The 16,888-nt window shown below is 58.3% G+C and overlaps 1 protein-coding gene across 3 annotated transcripts in view; it reads right to left on the bottom strand.

Moving 5' to 3' along the window:
- RASGRF1 (Ras protein specific guanine nucleotide releasing factor 1) overlaps nucleotides 1-16,271 on the bottom strand; it is a 41,894-nt gene extending 25,623 nt beyond the window's left edge. For all 3 annotated transcript variants that reach the window (XM_055717056.1, XM_055717057.1, XM_055717058.1), the window contains exons 1-3: nucleotides 15,656-16,271; nucleotides 2,853-2,959; nucleotides 1,717-1,864 (exon numbers count right to left, since the gene is read on the bottom strand). In XM_055717056.1, coding sequence (XP_055573031.1) covers nucleotides 1,717-1,864; nucleotides 2,853-2,959; nucleotides 15,656-15,931 — 531 coding nt within the window. In that variant the 5' untranslated portion in view covers nucleotides 15,932-16,271. The remainder of the gene's footprint in view (nucleotides 1-1,716; nucleotides 1,865-2,852; nucleotides 2,960-15,655) is intronic.
- Nucleotides 16,272-16,888: the final 617 nt, after the last annotated feature.

Here is a 16,888-nt window from a genome sequence, read left to right as displayed (position 1 = left end):
CCTCTGCATTTAAGTGTTTGACAGCACCGAAGCCATTCCCTGCACCGGCTCTGGGCACATCTCAGCCAGGACCCATGAAGTGCGTTTGCCGGTGCCATGGTTTTATTTTGGTTTCTGTTTTTTTTTAAATTGAGTGAGCCAAATTTGCACATTAAAGTAGAAGCTGATCATTTGATCTCTGCTTCAAAGCCTGTGGAAGAGTAAAAAAAACCCAACAAACCACTGCAAGGTAAAATCAAATGTACCTGGTCACGGGGGACGGGCTGCAGCTCTGTCCACCACCTCTGATCCCGACCCCTCCGCTAATTTTGGGGTTCACACCACATCTCCCACCGCCCCTGACCGAAGGCTCATCAGGTGCTCATGGCCCCGCTGCCACCGCTCACCTCCCCTGCCCCTTACGCTGGCCGCACTCCCAGGGGAGCAGAGCTTTCCCTGACCTGGAGGCTGGACCGGGCCAGGGGAGCTCCCAGCCAGCGCCAGACCAGGGTCCCAGGGGAAACCCCCCACCCAGCCGGGGCCGCGGGCTGCAGCTGAGGCTGTTTGAGGCTGATCCTGTTCTGTTGGAGAGCACAAATCCAGCAGTGCCAAAACAGCTGTCCCCTCCTCCAAGACAAAAAGCAGCCTTCAGCATGCCCTGACTCATGGTCAGGGACAACTAACCTGCGCTTTTTAACTCGAAAATTCCACATTTCAGGAAAAGGCCACCATAAGGATGTGCCGTACCGCTCTCACCCTCACTGCCTCTCCAGCTGCTTCCTCCGTGGCAATGTTGAGATTTTGACTGATTCAGGGTCAACGTCTCAGCCCAGCAGGCAGTAGGACATGCTCCCAGCTGCCTCCACCATGAAGCCGCTGCCTGACTCTCCCTGCCAGGCACGAGGACGGGGCCAGCACTGGCCCTGGGGTGCCCCCCACTCGCCTGCACCAGCAGCACCACCGCCCAGGCGGTGAGAGGGTACCTCGGGCTGGCTGCAGCCCTGCAATGGGGGGGCCAGGCAGCGCAGGGCATACCCACACCTCCAAGCATCTGCCTCCTGGGTGCCTCAGAGATGCCAGCTTCCCTCGGCACCGCCTGCTGAGTCATTTTTGCATTTTGTTGCTTTGTCTGCCGCAACCCGCGTCGTGTCACCCTTCCGACAGCCCAATGCTGCAAACTACTGAGCAGCAAACTGCTGTGAGAGCTTCTGGGACAAGCTACGGGCAGCAGGTTTTAGGGGCCACTCCCACTGAACTTCTTACTGCAGCGTCCCTTTTGTTTATAGCACCGTGCATGTAAATTCCCTGCTGTGCTCAGGTTATGCAGCTTGCACCTGGCACAGGCTCCTTCCCTTTTTCAGCGGCTCCTTTCACTTTGCACCACCTGGCAGATGTTACCACCAAGCATGCAGCACGCTGAGGGCGTCTAATCAAAGTATCGAGGCTGAAAATAAGGACGGCAAATTGGTGAGATAAGGAGTGTCCACCCCTACCCAGATATCAGGGCGGCATAGCCACAGCCGCCCGCTGCACAGCTCCTGCAAGAGAAACCTCCAACAGAGGCGATGCCCTCACCCCTCTCTGCAAGGGAAGGGCCAGCCTGGTGTCATGAAAACAAGTATAAATACAGCAGCCGCGACATCCCCCAGTTCCTGCCAGCGCGGTGATGCCGCCCGCAGCCCGTGGGTCACCCCAGTGAGTGGCAGTGCATCCATGGGGCGATGCCGGGCTCTTCACCTCGGCCTTCAGGCGCTCAATCTCGATCTCCCCGTCCTCGATCTGCTGGCGGAGTTGCTTGGCAACGGTCTTCTCCGTTTCCACAATCTGCAGGAGATGGAGGTACTTCTGCATCAGCGCCTCGTGCTCCGTCGCCAGGTTCCTGTAGCTGCAGGCAGACAAGGCCATGACTATCCCTCCTCCTGTGGTCCCACTGCCATACGTTCCCCCCGGGATGTGCACATAAACTGAAGTGTCTGCACGCTGTGGTTTGCTGGGGGGGTTGTTCACCTTCTTGGGTCCTACATGCTGCCCTTGCCCCTCTGGCTCAGGGTACCCACAGGGTGAGTGAACCAGGAGGCAGTTCTTGCAGTTTGGGATGCTGCTACTCAGAACTGACTGATTTGGAGAGGAATCGGGTTCCCCGCAAGGGTGCAAACAGAAAAGACAATGCAAATTTTAAGGAAACGGTAGGAGACAAAAAACCACCCACCAAACACCCATGGCCAAGCCCCTCTCACCTACCAGGTCCCAAAAGTTTAACAACAAGGACGTTTGTGACACAAGCTCTTATGAGCACCTGCTCTCGTTAAGGTGCTGCAGCAGATATTTCTCTGATCTCCTGCATACAACACTCACCGCCTCCCACTCCTCGCTGCCAGCCTGGCACCCTCCTTCACCAGACACGTGGCTGTGCCATGCTGGCTCCCCTGGGCAGGTGGGATGTGCCAGCATTCCCAAGCCACAGAAACACAAGCTTGGAAAAATCTCTCTCTGACTGTTTTTGCTATTCCAGACAAAACCCCTCCCAACAGTCTTTGAACCTGTCGGTGAATCGGGCATCCCTCTGCCACCAGGCTGGGACAGGCAGTGCCAGCCTGCTGGGGTGGCCACCCCACGTGGGATGGGGATGGGGATGGGGATAGGGGTGGGGATGGGGATGGGGATGCAGATGGGCAAGCAGGGACATCCAAATGCAGCCTGCTTCTCAGCACAAGGGTCCCCAACACAGAGCTGGTGACTAAAAGCGCTTTGCTCTGCCCGCCGGCCGTGCCCAGCTCAACAGCTCCCTGCCTGCAGCTCCCTGCAGCTGCCCTTGGGCACAGCTGCCCCTTCGACACCCCTCACCCCCGGGCTGTGCTGGCGGAGGGTGGTACCTGGCGTGAGCGATGGCTGCCACCCACTCGTCACAGTCCTTGGCATCCTCAGTCCTCAGCTCCAGGGTCTTCTGGTTCTCATGGTTGAAATTAACAGTAAAATAATGCTGTGGGAGCAAACACAGGGCAAGGTTACCCCTTACTTGACAGGGCCATTAGAAAAGCGCTTTATGATCCACCACAAGTTGCTTAATTTTTTTAAAAAAACCACATTTTCAAACACCAGGAGCACAGCTGAGATGTGCTGCCCTCAGCACTCAGGGAAGAGCTGCCCCTTGCCATTGAGGCAGCGCAGCTGTGCCATGGGCGAGGGCAGGGCAGAGAAATGCTCCGAGGGGAAATCCCGCTGGGCAAACACCCGGCTTCAGCTAAACCTCAAACCAGCAAAGCCGAGGGGGCTGCTGGCCTGATCCTGCAGCAATCACCTCGGGGACAATCCTAACCCCGGGAAAGGAGCAAGGATGTTTAGCTGGATGCTGCCTGCATCCCTGCCTGTGCAGGCAGTGAGCATCCTCAGGCAGCGAAATGAAGCCCTGCTGCTGCCTGGGGCTTGATGCTGAGCAGAGCCCCGGTCCCACGTGCTCGCATCGCTCGAGCCAGGAGGCTCTAATGGGCAACGGTGTACCAGGGCTCAGCGCAGGGCTATATTTAGCCTCCCTTGACATTTACAGTATTTGTGCTAATTGTGTGCGGTGGCAGCCCGCGTCGGCTGGAGTTTGTGCTGCTCCTGTGCTTTCCTGCAGTCTCCTAGGAAACAGGTACCACGCTGCAATGCCGGATACTGCCCAGAATAACTGGGCTAAAATGAAACCCACTAGAAAAAGCTCATCCTGACATTATCTGCTCCTCTGTTAGGTTTAATGAGGGATCTGAATTAACAGGTATCTTGGCAAAAAAAATAACAACCAAACCCAACCCGCCGCTTGCTCCCTGGCATGCACCCCTGCTCCCCGGAATGGCAGGCAGGAGCCGGCTGCAACCACAGACCCTGGCATGCCATGAAAATGCAGACAGGCACCACAACACAGGCAGGAGCTCCCATGGGAACCTGCCCCTATGCCGGTCTGCAGGCAGGAATGGGCAGTGGGGTGTTGCACAGGGGCAAGGCTAGCACTCATCCAGCACAGCCGGGTGGCCCAGCACCATCACTGCCTCTGTGTTGAACAGCAGGGGTACTGCTCACCATGCTGCCCCAAAATAGGGCTACATCTCCCATCCCTACCCCTCCCAGCTCTCCCCTGTCCTCGTCCTCCCCAGGCATCTTTATCTCTTCTCCCCTGCCCATCCCTAATCAAGCCCAGGGGTGTTAAGGAGATGGATGCAGGATGCTTTCAGTGAAACTGGGATGCAGGGAGCTGAGATGAAGCCAGTCACCGTTCCCAGGTGATGCCAATGCAGGCAGCACAGACGGATGGAGACCCAGCTCCCTGACCTAGTACCATGCCCACCTAAGGCTCGTCTCTCATCGGGTGACAGCCTGAGGAACACCCTCTGAGCTCACCCAGCCCACTGGGGTCCTGCAGAGGAGGAGGGTGGGGGGTTGGGGTGTGGCGGGGACCCTACACTGCCCTGGGGCCATGCCAGAGCCCTCCTTTAGAAATAGCTCTATTGCCTTTTGGGGGGCAACTGCTTGTTGCTGTGACCCTGTTCAAGATGCGTCTATTGCATCCCTTTTATCTCTGCCCAGGATCCTTTACCCGGAATATCTTTTTATTGCTGATCCTACAGACAACTTTTCTCCTTGTGGAGTCATCTCCATGGTAAAACATGCCATCATCCATCTCCCCCACTTCCCTGACCCACCATAGCCAGGCTGGCGAGAGCTCCTGGCAGCTGGGCTGCTGCTTGTCTCTGTCTGTGCAACACATCTGGAGCTGCAGCAGCTCCACAGTCCTTCGCTTCTCACCCCCCTTCTCCCTCCCACCTCCGAAGGCTTTTACTGGCAGCAAGATATCTCCGATAGAAAATTCACCAGAAATTTTTGGTCTCTAAAACTGTGGTAGTTACGCACCTCTGCTTTATGCCCATCTCTCTTACATCCCTTCCCCTGCAAACAGCATTAAAAAGAGCTCATCAGATTGGCAAGTCTGGAAATCCTCCCCCTTAAAACACCGACTCAGGAATATCACCAGCCGTGCCAGGGCACTGCCAAGCACTCGCCCCGCCAGCCCCAGTGTCCTGGCCACAGGGACTTGAGGGGTGGGAAAGCCCCTTCTCAGTCCCAGTGCCCCCGTGAGCACCCGGTGTTGCGGGGACAAACTGTACATTCAGCATGCCACAGTCCACCGCTGCCACCAGCCAGTGCTCAGCTGAGTCCCCATGGACCTGGAACATGGGGCGATGCCTCCGTGGCTCCCCCAAACCAGTCCCTGGGGGTGGGACAGCGAGCCCTGGACCACCCTTCCCAGGCGTTGCGGGTGCCTTGGGGATGATGCAGCACCCGTGTGTGCTCCCATGGGCGAACAGACCTGTTCAGAGCCCTGCACCCACAGGCACCATGCCTGACCCTCACCAGGGCCCTCCAGGAAAGCAGCACCTCATACAGCTTCAGGACTTGTCACATTTTAAAATCAGGGTGGCAGGGAGCAGGGCAGGGACGCGGGACAGGCACCCATCCTGCCCACGCCGCCTCTCCTGCTTTGCCCACGGAGGCACCTCCAACAGCAGCACCCAAATTGCTCTGCCAGATGGCTCCTGGCTCATCTAACTTAAACCCAGCAAGGTTTTGCAAATGACAGTTTCAATGGTGTCAGCAGCGGAGCTGGATGATGTGGGGCTGAAATGTTCCCACCGTGGCCAGAGGCAGCTCTGGCAGCTGCTGCGGGGCCATGGCCGGGACAGTTTGGTCCCAACCGCTGCTCCACGCGCAAGTAAAAGCTGGTTCCTGTGAGCACACACACGGCAGCTCCCCGTGTCAATCCAATTTATCCCCATACAATACCCAGGAAGTGCAGCGTGCTTAAAAGGAGGAAGTTGTTTTATATTTGAATAATAAAACTCCCACCACCTTTTATCTCCGCCTAAATTACGATCCTTCTCTGTTATCACAGTGACACATCCAACCTGACAGCCCGGGAGCGTTTCCAGCGCTGCTCACTGTGGTGGGGGCTGTGGCTTGGGGGCATGGCCGAGCCATGGGACAGACCCACAGACAGGACCAGAGCAGGGGGCGGCAGGATTGGCCCCTGCCTCCAGCATCACCCATGCCCAGCTTCTCTGGGGCAGTTCCAGCTGCTGGGCCACCCCTGCCCAGCGCAGGGCACCAAGTACCCAGCAGCTTCCATTTGCTGCTTCTCACACCCATCTTTTGCTCATTTGAAGACCACACGAACTCACAGCCACGGAGGCACTGACCCCTCTTAAACCACCTCTCACTCTGCTTCCTGGCAAACAGCAGATGCAATCTATTTGCTCCAGCTTTTCACAGGGGGAAGGTGGTGCACCCCCAGCAGCACCAGGAGCTGAATTCATCCCGCAGACCCCGAGCTGCCCAGGCTCCCAGGGTTATGCAAATGTTCCTCAGTGGAGGCAAACAATGTCTTTTGCTTCAGCCTCAGCCTCAGAAGCACGTAACCCCAACATTTCACAGTAATTCGATGGGAGGCAGCCCAAGGCACGGAGAACTTCAGCTCCAGCAGGTAGTTCAGCAAAGTCCCATACCTGGACACCCAGTACTGTTGTGCACAGCATCAGGCACTCGCAGCTTGAGAGGTGCAGGCAGGACAGGGCCAGGCAATGCCAGCATGGGCAGGGGTCTCCGGGATCCCCACAGCAGCCAGCAGCTCAAAGCCCATTGCCAGCGGTTGCTCTTGGGGTGCCCCAGCCAGTGTGTCCCCAGGGCTCTGCTCAAGGGTGGCCCAGCCGGGAGGGACCTGGCCCAGCACCCACCACAGCCCCAGCCCCCCAAGCCCACTCCCCAAACTCCGCTCCCTCTGTCACTTTTCCTGCTAAAGATCCCCAGCGCCAGCTTGGCTATTTTTGCTCAGAGTACAATAGCAGAATGCTGCTCAGGAGCTATTTCTGCTTCCAGAACCTCAACAAATGACTTCGAATTAATGAAGGAGACTACCCGAGTGATTAATGTGCAGGGACTATCTCCCCAGAAATGTCCTCCCGCATGTCTGCTGTCCCTGGGCTGGCACCGTTAGCGCAGTGACAGCTCTGCCCCCTGCCACTCCCAGTGCCGCAGCAGCAAAACCTCCTGTGTGCGCACCCCCCGACGTGGTTCCTGCCACCCAGGACACGGGTCCCTGTGCGCTGCAGGATGTGGGTCCCCGGCAATCCCAAGATGCAGGACCCTGCACAGCCCAAGATGCAGGACTCTGCCCACTTCCCTGCCTGTGTCCCTCTGATGCCCATTCCTACCCACCGCGGCTGCGATGCTCGCTCCTCCATCCTCCACATCCTCAATAAAAGCCAACAAGATGATTACAGAGAGCGCGTTTGCCGTAGTGCTTTGGGGGGTTCCCACACTGGGGTCTCGCTGGGACACAGATCCCCATGTCCCACAGCCACAACAAGATGCCACGTGCTGCTTCTGCAGCGATGTTTAAGGGAAGCTGGTGAGCTCCCCAGGGGCTCCGCAGCCACAGGGAGCTGGGCTCCCCACAGGGCTCCCGGCACAGCACGCCAGCAGCAGCACCGGCATCCCCGCCGTGTCCCCACTGCTCCCTGGGGAGCGCTGCCCAGACCTCCCGCTCCCCATGCGCCAGGGCTTCGGTTCCCCAACGCCCGGATGGCCTGTGCCATCCCCCTCTGCCCATGCAGACCCCACCAGTGCCCAGCTGCTGGCTCAGGGGCCAGAGGGAGCAAAGGGCTGGTGCCACAGGAGCCTTGGGTGGCACCGACACCACGGCTCCGGGGATGAAACAGCAAATTTTCCAGTTTATCAGAGTAAAGGCAGAGAAGGGTGAAGCAGAGCCAGGCCTGCCACAAGCCAATGTGCTGCTGCTGGTCCAGCTAAGCTCCTGAAAGGTTTTACTTTGCTTCTTACTTTCTCTTAAGTCAGCAGATAAAGAAATTCAAATAGGCTTTAAAACAATGTGTTATTTCGAAAACAAAAAACCAACGTATTCCAGCATTTTTCAAAATTTGAGGCAGGGCGTTTTTTAGCCTGAGCAACTTGCCAGACTGCTCTGGATGCCACGACCGATGTGGCCAGGCGCTTGTCCTGCAGAGCCACGGTGCTCACTGCCGGTGCCTGGGTCTGCTGAAGGGGCCTGTGCAAGAGCAGGGGGATGAAGGCAGAAACACCCCCAGCAATGCCACCTGTGAAGAAGCGGTGACCATCGCCCTTTCCTGTACAAAGTGGTTTTGTTGTGCCGTCACAGGGGCCTTTCCACCCCACGGCAGATGCCCCTCGCCATCCCTCTGTAATGGGGATGCTCCCCGCCGTGCCGGGGACCCGCCTGCCCTCCATCCACCCATAGCAGATAGGTATGCGGCCGCCTGTTCATGAAGCTGATGGTTATTGCAGCTGACATAAAGGGCAAGGGAGGAGAATTTTCCTGCTCTGGATGGATGAGTCTAAAAATCCACAGCCAGCAATGGCAGCTTTTAACTTCCCTGACCTACATACCATCTGCTCTGGGAAGACAGGACCTGGGATGCAGAGGAGGAGATGGGTGGTCAGGCAGCTCATTTGCTTGCTGAAAATAAGAAAAAATCCCAGAGGTTGCAATTTCTCTCCTCTGCTTCAGGACGGACTGTAAGGTTGCTCATGCACAGGCACTGGGGCTAAGCATCAGCCATGTTGGATGGGCTTTGAAGCCCCACGCCCATGAGCAGGCAGGGGACCTCCTGCAGCAGGGGGGCTTCACCCCATGTGAATCCCACCCTAAGTCTTGAGCAGAAACATTTGTAAAAAAAAACATAAAATCAAATCAAATTTTCCCCTCTCTGGCACATCATCCAGCGATGCTGGCAGACAGGCATGCAGGCAAGCCTGCGTGGCACAGGCGATGCCTACGTGGTATCAGCAATGCCTGCGTGGTACTGGCACCATCAGCAGCCCCCTCGCCCCCAAACAGCTTGGAAATACAGCCTTGGCATCCCTCTATACAGTAATTAATAAAGAAACAAGCATTACACCAAAGTCCTAACCCTGGGTGTACCAGACATTCATACCTTGGCCAGACTTTATATATGAGTATGACCATTGCCATAATGACTGCGCCTTCTTATTTGCAATAAATCTGCAAAAAGTGTGTGCGCAGCTGAGAAAGTGTATCTGAGGCTGCTGAGCCAGCAGGGCTGGGCTGGGGGAAGGTCTCTGTCCTTTCTGCTTCTTTAGCAGACTTCATGAATCTGTTGGGTGAGAATGTGTGAAAGGTGACAGACGCATCACGTTTAAAAGACAAGAATCAGTAGGATAATCTGCAAATTTCTGAGTATTTCAGGTTTAGGTTTACAAATTGTGATTTAAGTTCAAAAAAATCAGATTGCACATAAATTCTGCACTGCTGGTATGAAGGCTGAGTTACTGCCACGTTCAGCTCATTGCGGAAAGCCTGGCTAAAAGTACACAAGTCCAGGGAAAAAATATTGAAGTTTTTAAAAATCCAACAGGACAATCCAACAGGCCAGCTGTCATGGCAAAGACCCAATTGAGCGAATCAAGGCTAATTAAGCTGACGGGAAGAGCCAAACATCTTAAGCCAAGAGATCTCTTAATCAGAGGTGGTCCATACATAAAAAAACAAAACTATATTGAAAAATGTCCTTTTAAACTTTTCAATACCATTTTCTTTTTTCACATTTTTTGTTTTACAAGTAAAAATGCTGTCAGCTATTTTGCTTTATCACAAACTAACCAGTACTGACTCGCGATCTTTAGCAACCAAAATATTCCAATACCTGTTTTACTACAACTCAAGGGTTTGGATGCACAGACCCACTTATTCTCAACAGCCCAACAACCAACAGCTCCTCTGGCACAATTCCCGCTGCCTCAGAGGGGGCTGCTGCTCACACCCCTAGCTGTGCACTGTGGAAGCTGGAGCTCAAATTCCTGACACATTGATGCTAAACTGAACTCCGAATATGGAAAACCTCAGGAAGGTGTTTGACACTGTGCTGGGGCTCGGGACAGACAGGTATTTACTGCTGAGCACGTGATACCCCGATGTTCCTTGCCACTGTTCACAACCTCCGGGGCTGTGCAGGGCCACGTGCTTTGCACTCGCGATGACGTGCAAAAGGCAGCTCTTGGCTATGGGGGATCTCAGCCTTTTGGAAAAACATTTGTAGATGTTTATAAAACCCACAGCCCCAACCACCAGCGGTGGATGAGCATGTTTAATGTATGCACCTTGCTTGGGTCACGAGTCCTGCAAACATGGGTTTGCCCAGCACGGACCAGCCCTTGGCAACAGCGACGAGCACAACCTCAGCCACGGCTCCCGGCTGCATCCTGCCCAGCACCCCTGCCCGCTCACACCGTGCGTAATGCTGGGGGAACAGTTCATTACATGACTTTAGCTCCTTTGTTCACGGAACATCTGTAAGAAGGCTATGTTTTCCCAAACTTGCCTTGTTTGGATTTATATGACAAATCTGGGGAATAGTTTTTCATCCTATGACAAAGCCCGCTCCCACAGAGGCAAGGTGTCCTGCGCTCAGCCTCAGCTGTAATCGCTCCGTTGCCATCAGTCACACAGATCACACCACATGATCCTGTCCTTTGAATACGCATCATGTGAATAATCAGAAAGACAGCGATCAGGCAGCAGCACACTCAGACAGATACCCCGAAGAAAAAACAGACTTTTCTAGAAGACAAGAAGCGCGTTACCCGCCTGTGCAAAGCATGTTTTGCACCGGCTCAGCTGCGGCTGGATGCACGGTTAACGCAGGATTTCCGTGCGGCACGGGGATCACTCGCTGTCTCTAGGCAGCCCTGTCATACCAACCTGCTGATTTTGCTTTGCTGCCTCTGTGCCGGGCTCCAGCGGGTGGGCGGCCGCCCCGCACCCTGTGCAGGAGCATCCTTGCCCCAATGCCCTGCATGCCCAGAGTGGAGCACAGGGTGCCCAGGCTGTGGGCAGCCCTGCTCAGGGTGTCCATGGACACCCTGCTTGCCCTGGCCGGAAGCTGCTCTGCAGGCAGGATCCATCCCCTCCTGCCACCGTGACTGGAGCCACACGCTGCTCTGAGCCCTTCCCTGCCTGCCTCAGTTTGGGACCATGTTCAAAGCCACTTGTGGGTCCTCTGCTGCTGCTCCCACTCACCTAGAGCCCATGGGCCAGATAACCCCGGCCAGCTGGGCACCTAACAGACGTGCCCAGGAGGAGAACCCATCATCTGCGGCTCCCCTGGCCCTTGCTGGAAAGAGCCAGGGGGTCCCAGGGGGCACATGTTGCTCACCATAGGGGCTGGGATGGCAGCACCCAGCAAAGGCACTCGCATCTAACGCCAGAGGAGAAGATCTGGGCAAATGCCTGGCTGCTCTGGCAGGGCCATCCCACCTTCTTCTGCAGAGGGACCAGCAGCAGGCACCTGTCCAGTCCCCCCGGCAGAGCGAGATGCTGTCTGTCCCTGGCTCACCCATAGCAGCCCTTTCTGAGGGTACCGGGAGCTCTGCCCAGGTGAGCTCCCTGTGCCGGGACAGGCACAGACGGATCCCGTGGCCCATGCTGCTGCACCAGGAAGCTGCCCAACCTCTCCTGCTGCCAGGGATGGCTTCATCAGCGGGGCACCCGAGAGAGCCAGAGCTGCCAGCACCCAACACACTGCGAGGGCAGGCATCCCCGAAGCACCCAAGTACCTCCAGCTCCGCTACCCTCCAGCTATTCCAGTGTCTCAGGGATGGGTGCCAGGGACAGGGTGCTCTCAGTGACTGAGCTTTGTTTCAGCTCGACACCTGCTACTCTTTGTGCTGCTGGTGCTGAGAAGACATGTGGCCTTCCCATGCCCTCCTTCGCTGTGCAGGGAAACCAGCAGGACCGGGGCCAGACGCATTTCAGGGAGATGGAAGAAAAACTTTCCCTGAAGTGCTGGTGGGGACCGTTTCCACAAGCCTTCTCCCATCCCACTGGGAAACCACGGCCACACATGCCCACCCACTGACCGCTCGTCCTCAGCCTTGCATCAGGGTACAAAATGCTTCCTTGAGCCTTCTCTGCCCCCTGACAGCACAGACAATAAATGTTACACCCATCGCTGGCAGAGGCTGCAGAGCTAGGGAAGAAAATCTCCAGCTATAGGCTCTGTGTTCACAAAGGCAGCCTAGGCTTTGGGGAAAAAAAAAGACTCACAGCTCCAGAGAGCTTCTGAGTTTCAAGTCAAGGGTTTCACACAGCGCTACCACTTGACTCAGCACCACGTTGGCTCTCATCCGAGACCCAGAGGGTTGCTGGTTAAGAACGGCACCGGAGTACGGGTCTGCAAATCCAACTCAAGGCTGGATCCACAGAGTGAACCCACTGCCTGACTGACGTGTGATGGAGAGCCCTCACTCAGCGCAGGCGCTTCCCAGCCCTGGGCACACAGCCTCGAGGTCAGGGATGGATCAGCTCCAGACCTCCACACCTGCTCAGCTCCTCAGCCGGGATCTCACTTTGTCTATGCCCCCCACCGTGCAGTTCCAGCCGGGGCACCCCATGTCCTGCCCGCCCTCCCCTACAACACAGCATGGACTTGGGGGTCTCTCATAGGCCCTTCCACCAAGGGGCAGGAGATGTGATCACCTGAAAGCACATCCCAGCATCCTCACCTGTGGGGTAACAGCAGGTCCCAGGAGGTGGCATGACACAGACACCAGAGCAGAATAAAAGAGAGGGTTCACCCCCCCACCGACGCCTCGCCCCAGCATCACTGGGCACTCGTCCATCGCGCCACTGGCACCACGGCCCCGCACAGCCGAAACGCCAACCTCCCGCACCGAGTGAGGCAGCAGACCCCTCCTCCGGGCCACAGCCTGAAGCCTACCCAACAATAAAATATCTTCCAAACCAAACTGGTTTGAAGAAAATTTCATTTGCGGAAAAACATAACAAAAAGAGAAAAGAAAGTTTCCAGAGCTATCCAAATCCCCTCTTCGGTGTTTGTTTTTCAAAGAACTTTGCTCCTTTATCCTCGCATGCACTCTATGCTAAAAATACACTGCATTCCCAGCAAAAAAATCCCCCACCACAAAAACATATGTGAACTTTAAAAAAGAGGGGTTTTTGAAAGACCCACGTTTTAAAATTTCTCCTTTGTGGAGAATTTGAAACCTTTCAGGCTTTACTCCCATGAAGACGGAATCTAAACCAGAAACTCCTCTGCTGCAGGGAATATTGTCCTCATAGCTCCAGTTGTAACTGCCCGGATAGATAAATGCCCTCAGAAAACAATTAATGGTGATCACAGGCAATGCTAGAAATTTCCTCGGCACCTTCCTTTCAAAGCCACTGAACATGGCTCGGTACCAGGTGAGCTGGAAGAAAACGTTTTATCTGGTTTGCAGAACTCTGACACCTTCCACCCAGAGACCTGCCGGCTTTCATGCCATTTGCTTGCTTTCGCCCTCCTGCACAGCCCATGCTGCAGATCTGCACCATAAATATTCTGCTGCTTATCTCATCTGGTAATGCCATTAATTAGTTTGCAAAGCAGTGGGCATTCAAGTGCTTGAGCACTTTCATTTATATTTGTCGTAATGAATTATACAAAATTACAAGCCAGACGCTAAACCTTGGTAAATCGGTGCCAATCAGTGGCCCCGTAAATATCTGGTGTGGCAGGATCCCACTGTGCTGTGGCAGCGGACCCTCGCTTACAGTGAGGGCAGATCTTCCAGGTGCATTTTGAACTGGAAAGGGGCTGTGCCATCCTCCCCTTGATGTTTACCGGGTGGAAAATCCCTCCTGCACAGACACCAGGAGTCAGAACCTGGTAAGCCAGCTTGCTTTAAACCTGGCTGGCAAGCTCGGCTGAAGCCGAACCAGGAACGTGCAACAACATCTATTACGCTGCTACCTAAAAGGACACAGCTGACAAAACAGGACAGCGGCGTGACCCCCTTGCAGCCACAGACCCTTCCTTGCTGCTACAGCCGACCGTGCCATACACAGGAGGCTACTCCTGTGCAAGACCCAGGATTGCGAGGAGGCACAGCTGTTGCAAAAAAAACGGGATTTTCATCTGAACAGGGAAATACTCCCGTGATCCCTGCTGGGAGCGAGGAGACGTGCCACAGAGCGGTGGTGCTGCACTGCCTGGCTCTTGTGGCAGGGCTTTCTGGAGCGCTAAGCATGCCATGATTAGCCAGAGGCAATTAAGGGGCTTCCTTCCTTCCTTCCTTCCTTCCAGGCTGCCCCTTGCCCCCGGCGGGTGCCCACCGGGGCCTGTCCCGCAGTCTGCTGGCAGCGCTCACCACCACCTCTCTGGAAGGCTGCTTAGGCAGAAATTATGCAAGACCTGCAGAGCTGGACCCAAGATGCTCGGTGCCTCCTGCGAGCACCCAGCCTGAGCTGCCAGCACCGGGAAAACCACCCCAGCTCCTCCTCGCGAGGGGCTTCCCAGCGCCCCCTGCCACACGGGCACCCAACCAGGTGTGCGGTGAATTCAACCGCAACAGGCTCCCGTCCGCATCCGTGAGACCGGAGGTAGATTTGGAAGCTACGGCAGTGATGGACAGGGATGTGCACTCCCAGCCTGAAGCCAGTCCTTCCTCCCCCCCTACCCAGCACCGACCCCTTCTCCCCACCTGGCTGCTCAGATGCACCCCCAGCTCCAGCAAACACCAGACAAACAACCCAGAGGTTGCCAGCACCGCACGCTGCACTGCTGCGTGCCACGCTGCTGGGTGCCACGCTGCTGGGTGCCGTGCTGCCCACCTGTGAAAGGCGTAGCTGGGGGAGAGACACCCACCACCAGGCCCATCTCCCTGCTGGGGACCTGGGGGGCACCCAGATTCTCCCAGGGCCTCGCAATTTACTCTTTCAGTGCTGTGCCACCCGCAGCCATGAGCATCTGGTGAGGAGCACTGCACCCAACTACCAGCCCTGCATGTGCCATGCGGGGCCCCGGTTCCGCTTGTCCCCACTGCCCAGGGTGTAGGGGGTGCGTGGCATTTCCACCCACGCCAGGAGCACGCGCTGCACGTGTGGGGAGTGGGAACGGGGTGAAATCCACCCGCAAGCAAGACCCTGTGCCCCCCCCGCCACGCTGAGCACCCAGCATCCAGCGCCGCGGCTGAGTGTGTGCCCCCCACCCCCTGGCAGACCCCACGGGGTGCTCACGGAGGGGGGGCTGCGTCGGCTTGGGATAGAGCAAAGCTAAGCGGCCAAGCCACAGCGTGGACAGAGCAACCCCATGGGAGCCCCGGGGGGCCGCGGGCCCCTCCACGCCTCGCCGGGGCCGCTGCCCCGAAGCCTCGGCGGGGACGGGGGGCCGCACCGCGGACACGCGTGGGGCGCGGGTCTCTGCTGCGCAAAGCGCGGCCCGCGGCCGCCGGGGGGCGCCCTGCGCCGCAGCCCCGCCGCCAATACCGGCGGCTAATTAGCCGCGGGGGGGGGACGACCGGGGCCGGCTCCGGGCACAGCCCGGCACCCCCATAATGAACTCACCCGCTGCCCCGGGGTGCGCTGGCAGCGCGGCGGGGGGCCCGGCACTGCAACCCCGGGGAGCATCCCCCCTCCCCCGGCACAGCCCAGTCTCATCCCCCGCCCCGGTCACGCGTGGGGCAGGTCCCGGGCGCCGGGCAGGGCCGCTCCGCGGCGGCGGGAGCCCCCGGCAGCGGGGCCGGGGCATCCTCCCCCTCCGAGGGCGGCCGGGGCAGGGCGGGGGGCGCCGGCCCCGGGCCCCCCCGTCGCGCCCACCTGCTTTTCCAGGGAGTCCTTGGCCGAGAGGGAGGGCTTGGGGGAGGGCGCCCGGTCGCAGACGCAGCCCTCGAGCAGGTAGAGCCCCGAGGGCCGGGAGCTGGAGTCGGTCTCGAAGTAGAAGAGCATGTTCTGCAGCAGCGCGAACCACTTGGTGTGCCATTTTGTGTTGTCGGAGCTCCGCTTGCTCAGGTAGCCCTTCCTGGCGCCGTCCTTCTTCGCCAGCAGCCCCAGGTAGGTGACGTGCCCGTCATTGAGCCGCATCCCCTTCTGCATCTTGGTGGGCACCGCCAGCTCCTCACATGGTCCCCGCCGGGCGGCCGGCGGGCGGGTCCCTGGCGAGCAGCCGCAGCCCCCGCGCCCGCATCAGCGGCGCCCGCTGCCCCCGGAGAGCCGGCGGCCGCCGCGGCGGCTCATGCCGCGGCCGAGCCCCGGGGCCCTGCCCGCGCAGCGCTCGCCTCCCGCGGCGCCGGCGGCGGCGGCTCTGCCGGGGGAGCGCCGCGTCCCGGAGCCGCGTCTCCCGCAGACGGGCGAGTCATGTGATGCCGGAGCCAGCGGCGGCACCGGGAGCCCGTCAGCGCCGGCCCGAGCCGTGCCGCTCCGCTCCGCGGCGGGGCTGGCCCTGCCCTGCCGCCCGGCTGCGGGGGCGGCCGCGCCGCGCTCCCCGGGGCCGCCCCCCCGGGCCGCGGGATGCCGGCGGCTCCCGCCCCACCGGCCGCCGCTCCGCACCGCGCGGGACCCCCGGGCACAGACAGAGCCCTGGGCCAGCACAGAATCCTGCCCACAGCTGGAGCCTCGGGCCAAGGGGCACCCCCAGACACACGGGACACCCCCGGGCACAGCCAGACCTCTGGGCCAAGAGGGACCGCTGGGACAGATGGGAGCCTGGTGATGTGGGGGTCCCAGGCCAAAAGGGACTCTCAGGTCAGGGAAGACCTTGGGACTAACAGCACCCAGGGCAGAGCAGGACCCTATGGACAGGGATTCCTGGGTGAAGCAGGACCCCCGGGCCAAGTGGGGACCTCTAGGGCCCCCTATCAAAGATCAACCCAGGTCTGGCACAAGCCCTGGCTTGCCATGAGCCCCAGACTGAGCAGGACCCCCAGGCCAGGTGGGACCCCCAGCCTGCACTGGCTCTGCGTGAGGTTGGGCTCGGCTGGGCACCCACTCCACTCACTGCAGGAACCCACTCCAGCCTCGGGTGCCAACTCCCCCCGCTGCCCCAGGGAAGCA

Source organism: Falco cherrug, chromosome 7, assembly GCF_023634085.1.
Source record: "Falco cherrug isolate bFalChe1 chromosome 7, bFalChe1.pri, whole genome shotgun sequence".
In the NCBI taxonomy this organism is placed as follows: Eukaryota; Metazoa; Chordata; class Aves; order Falconiformes; family Falconidae; genus Falco; species Falco cherrug.
This window is presented reverse-complemented; position numbering and strand designations above follow the sequence as displayed.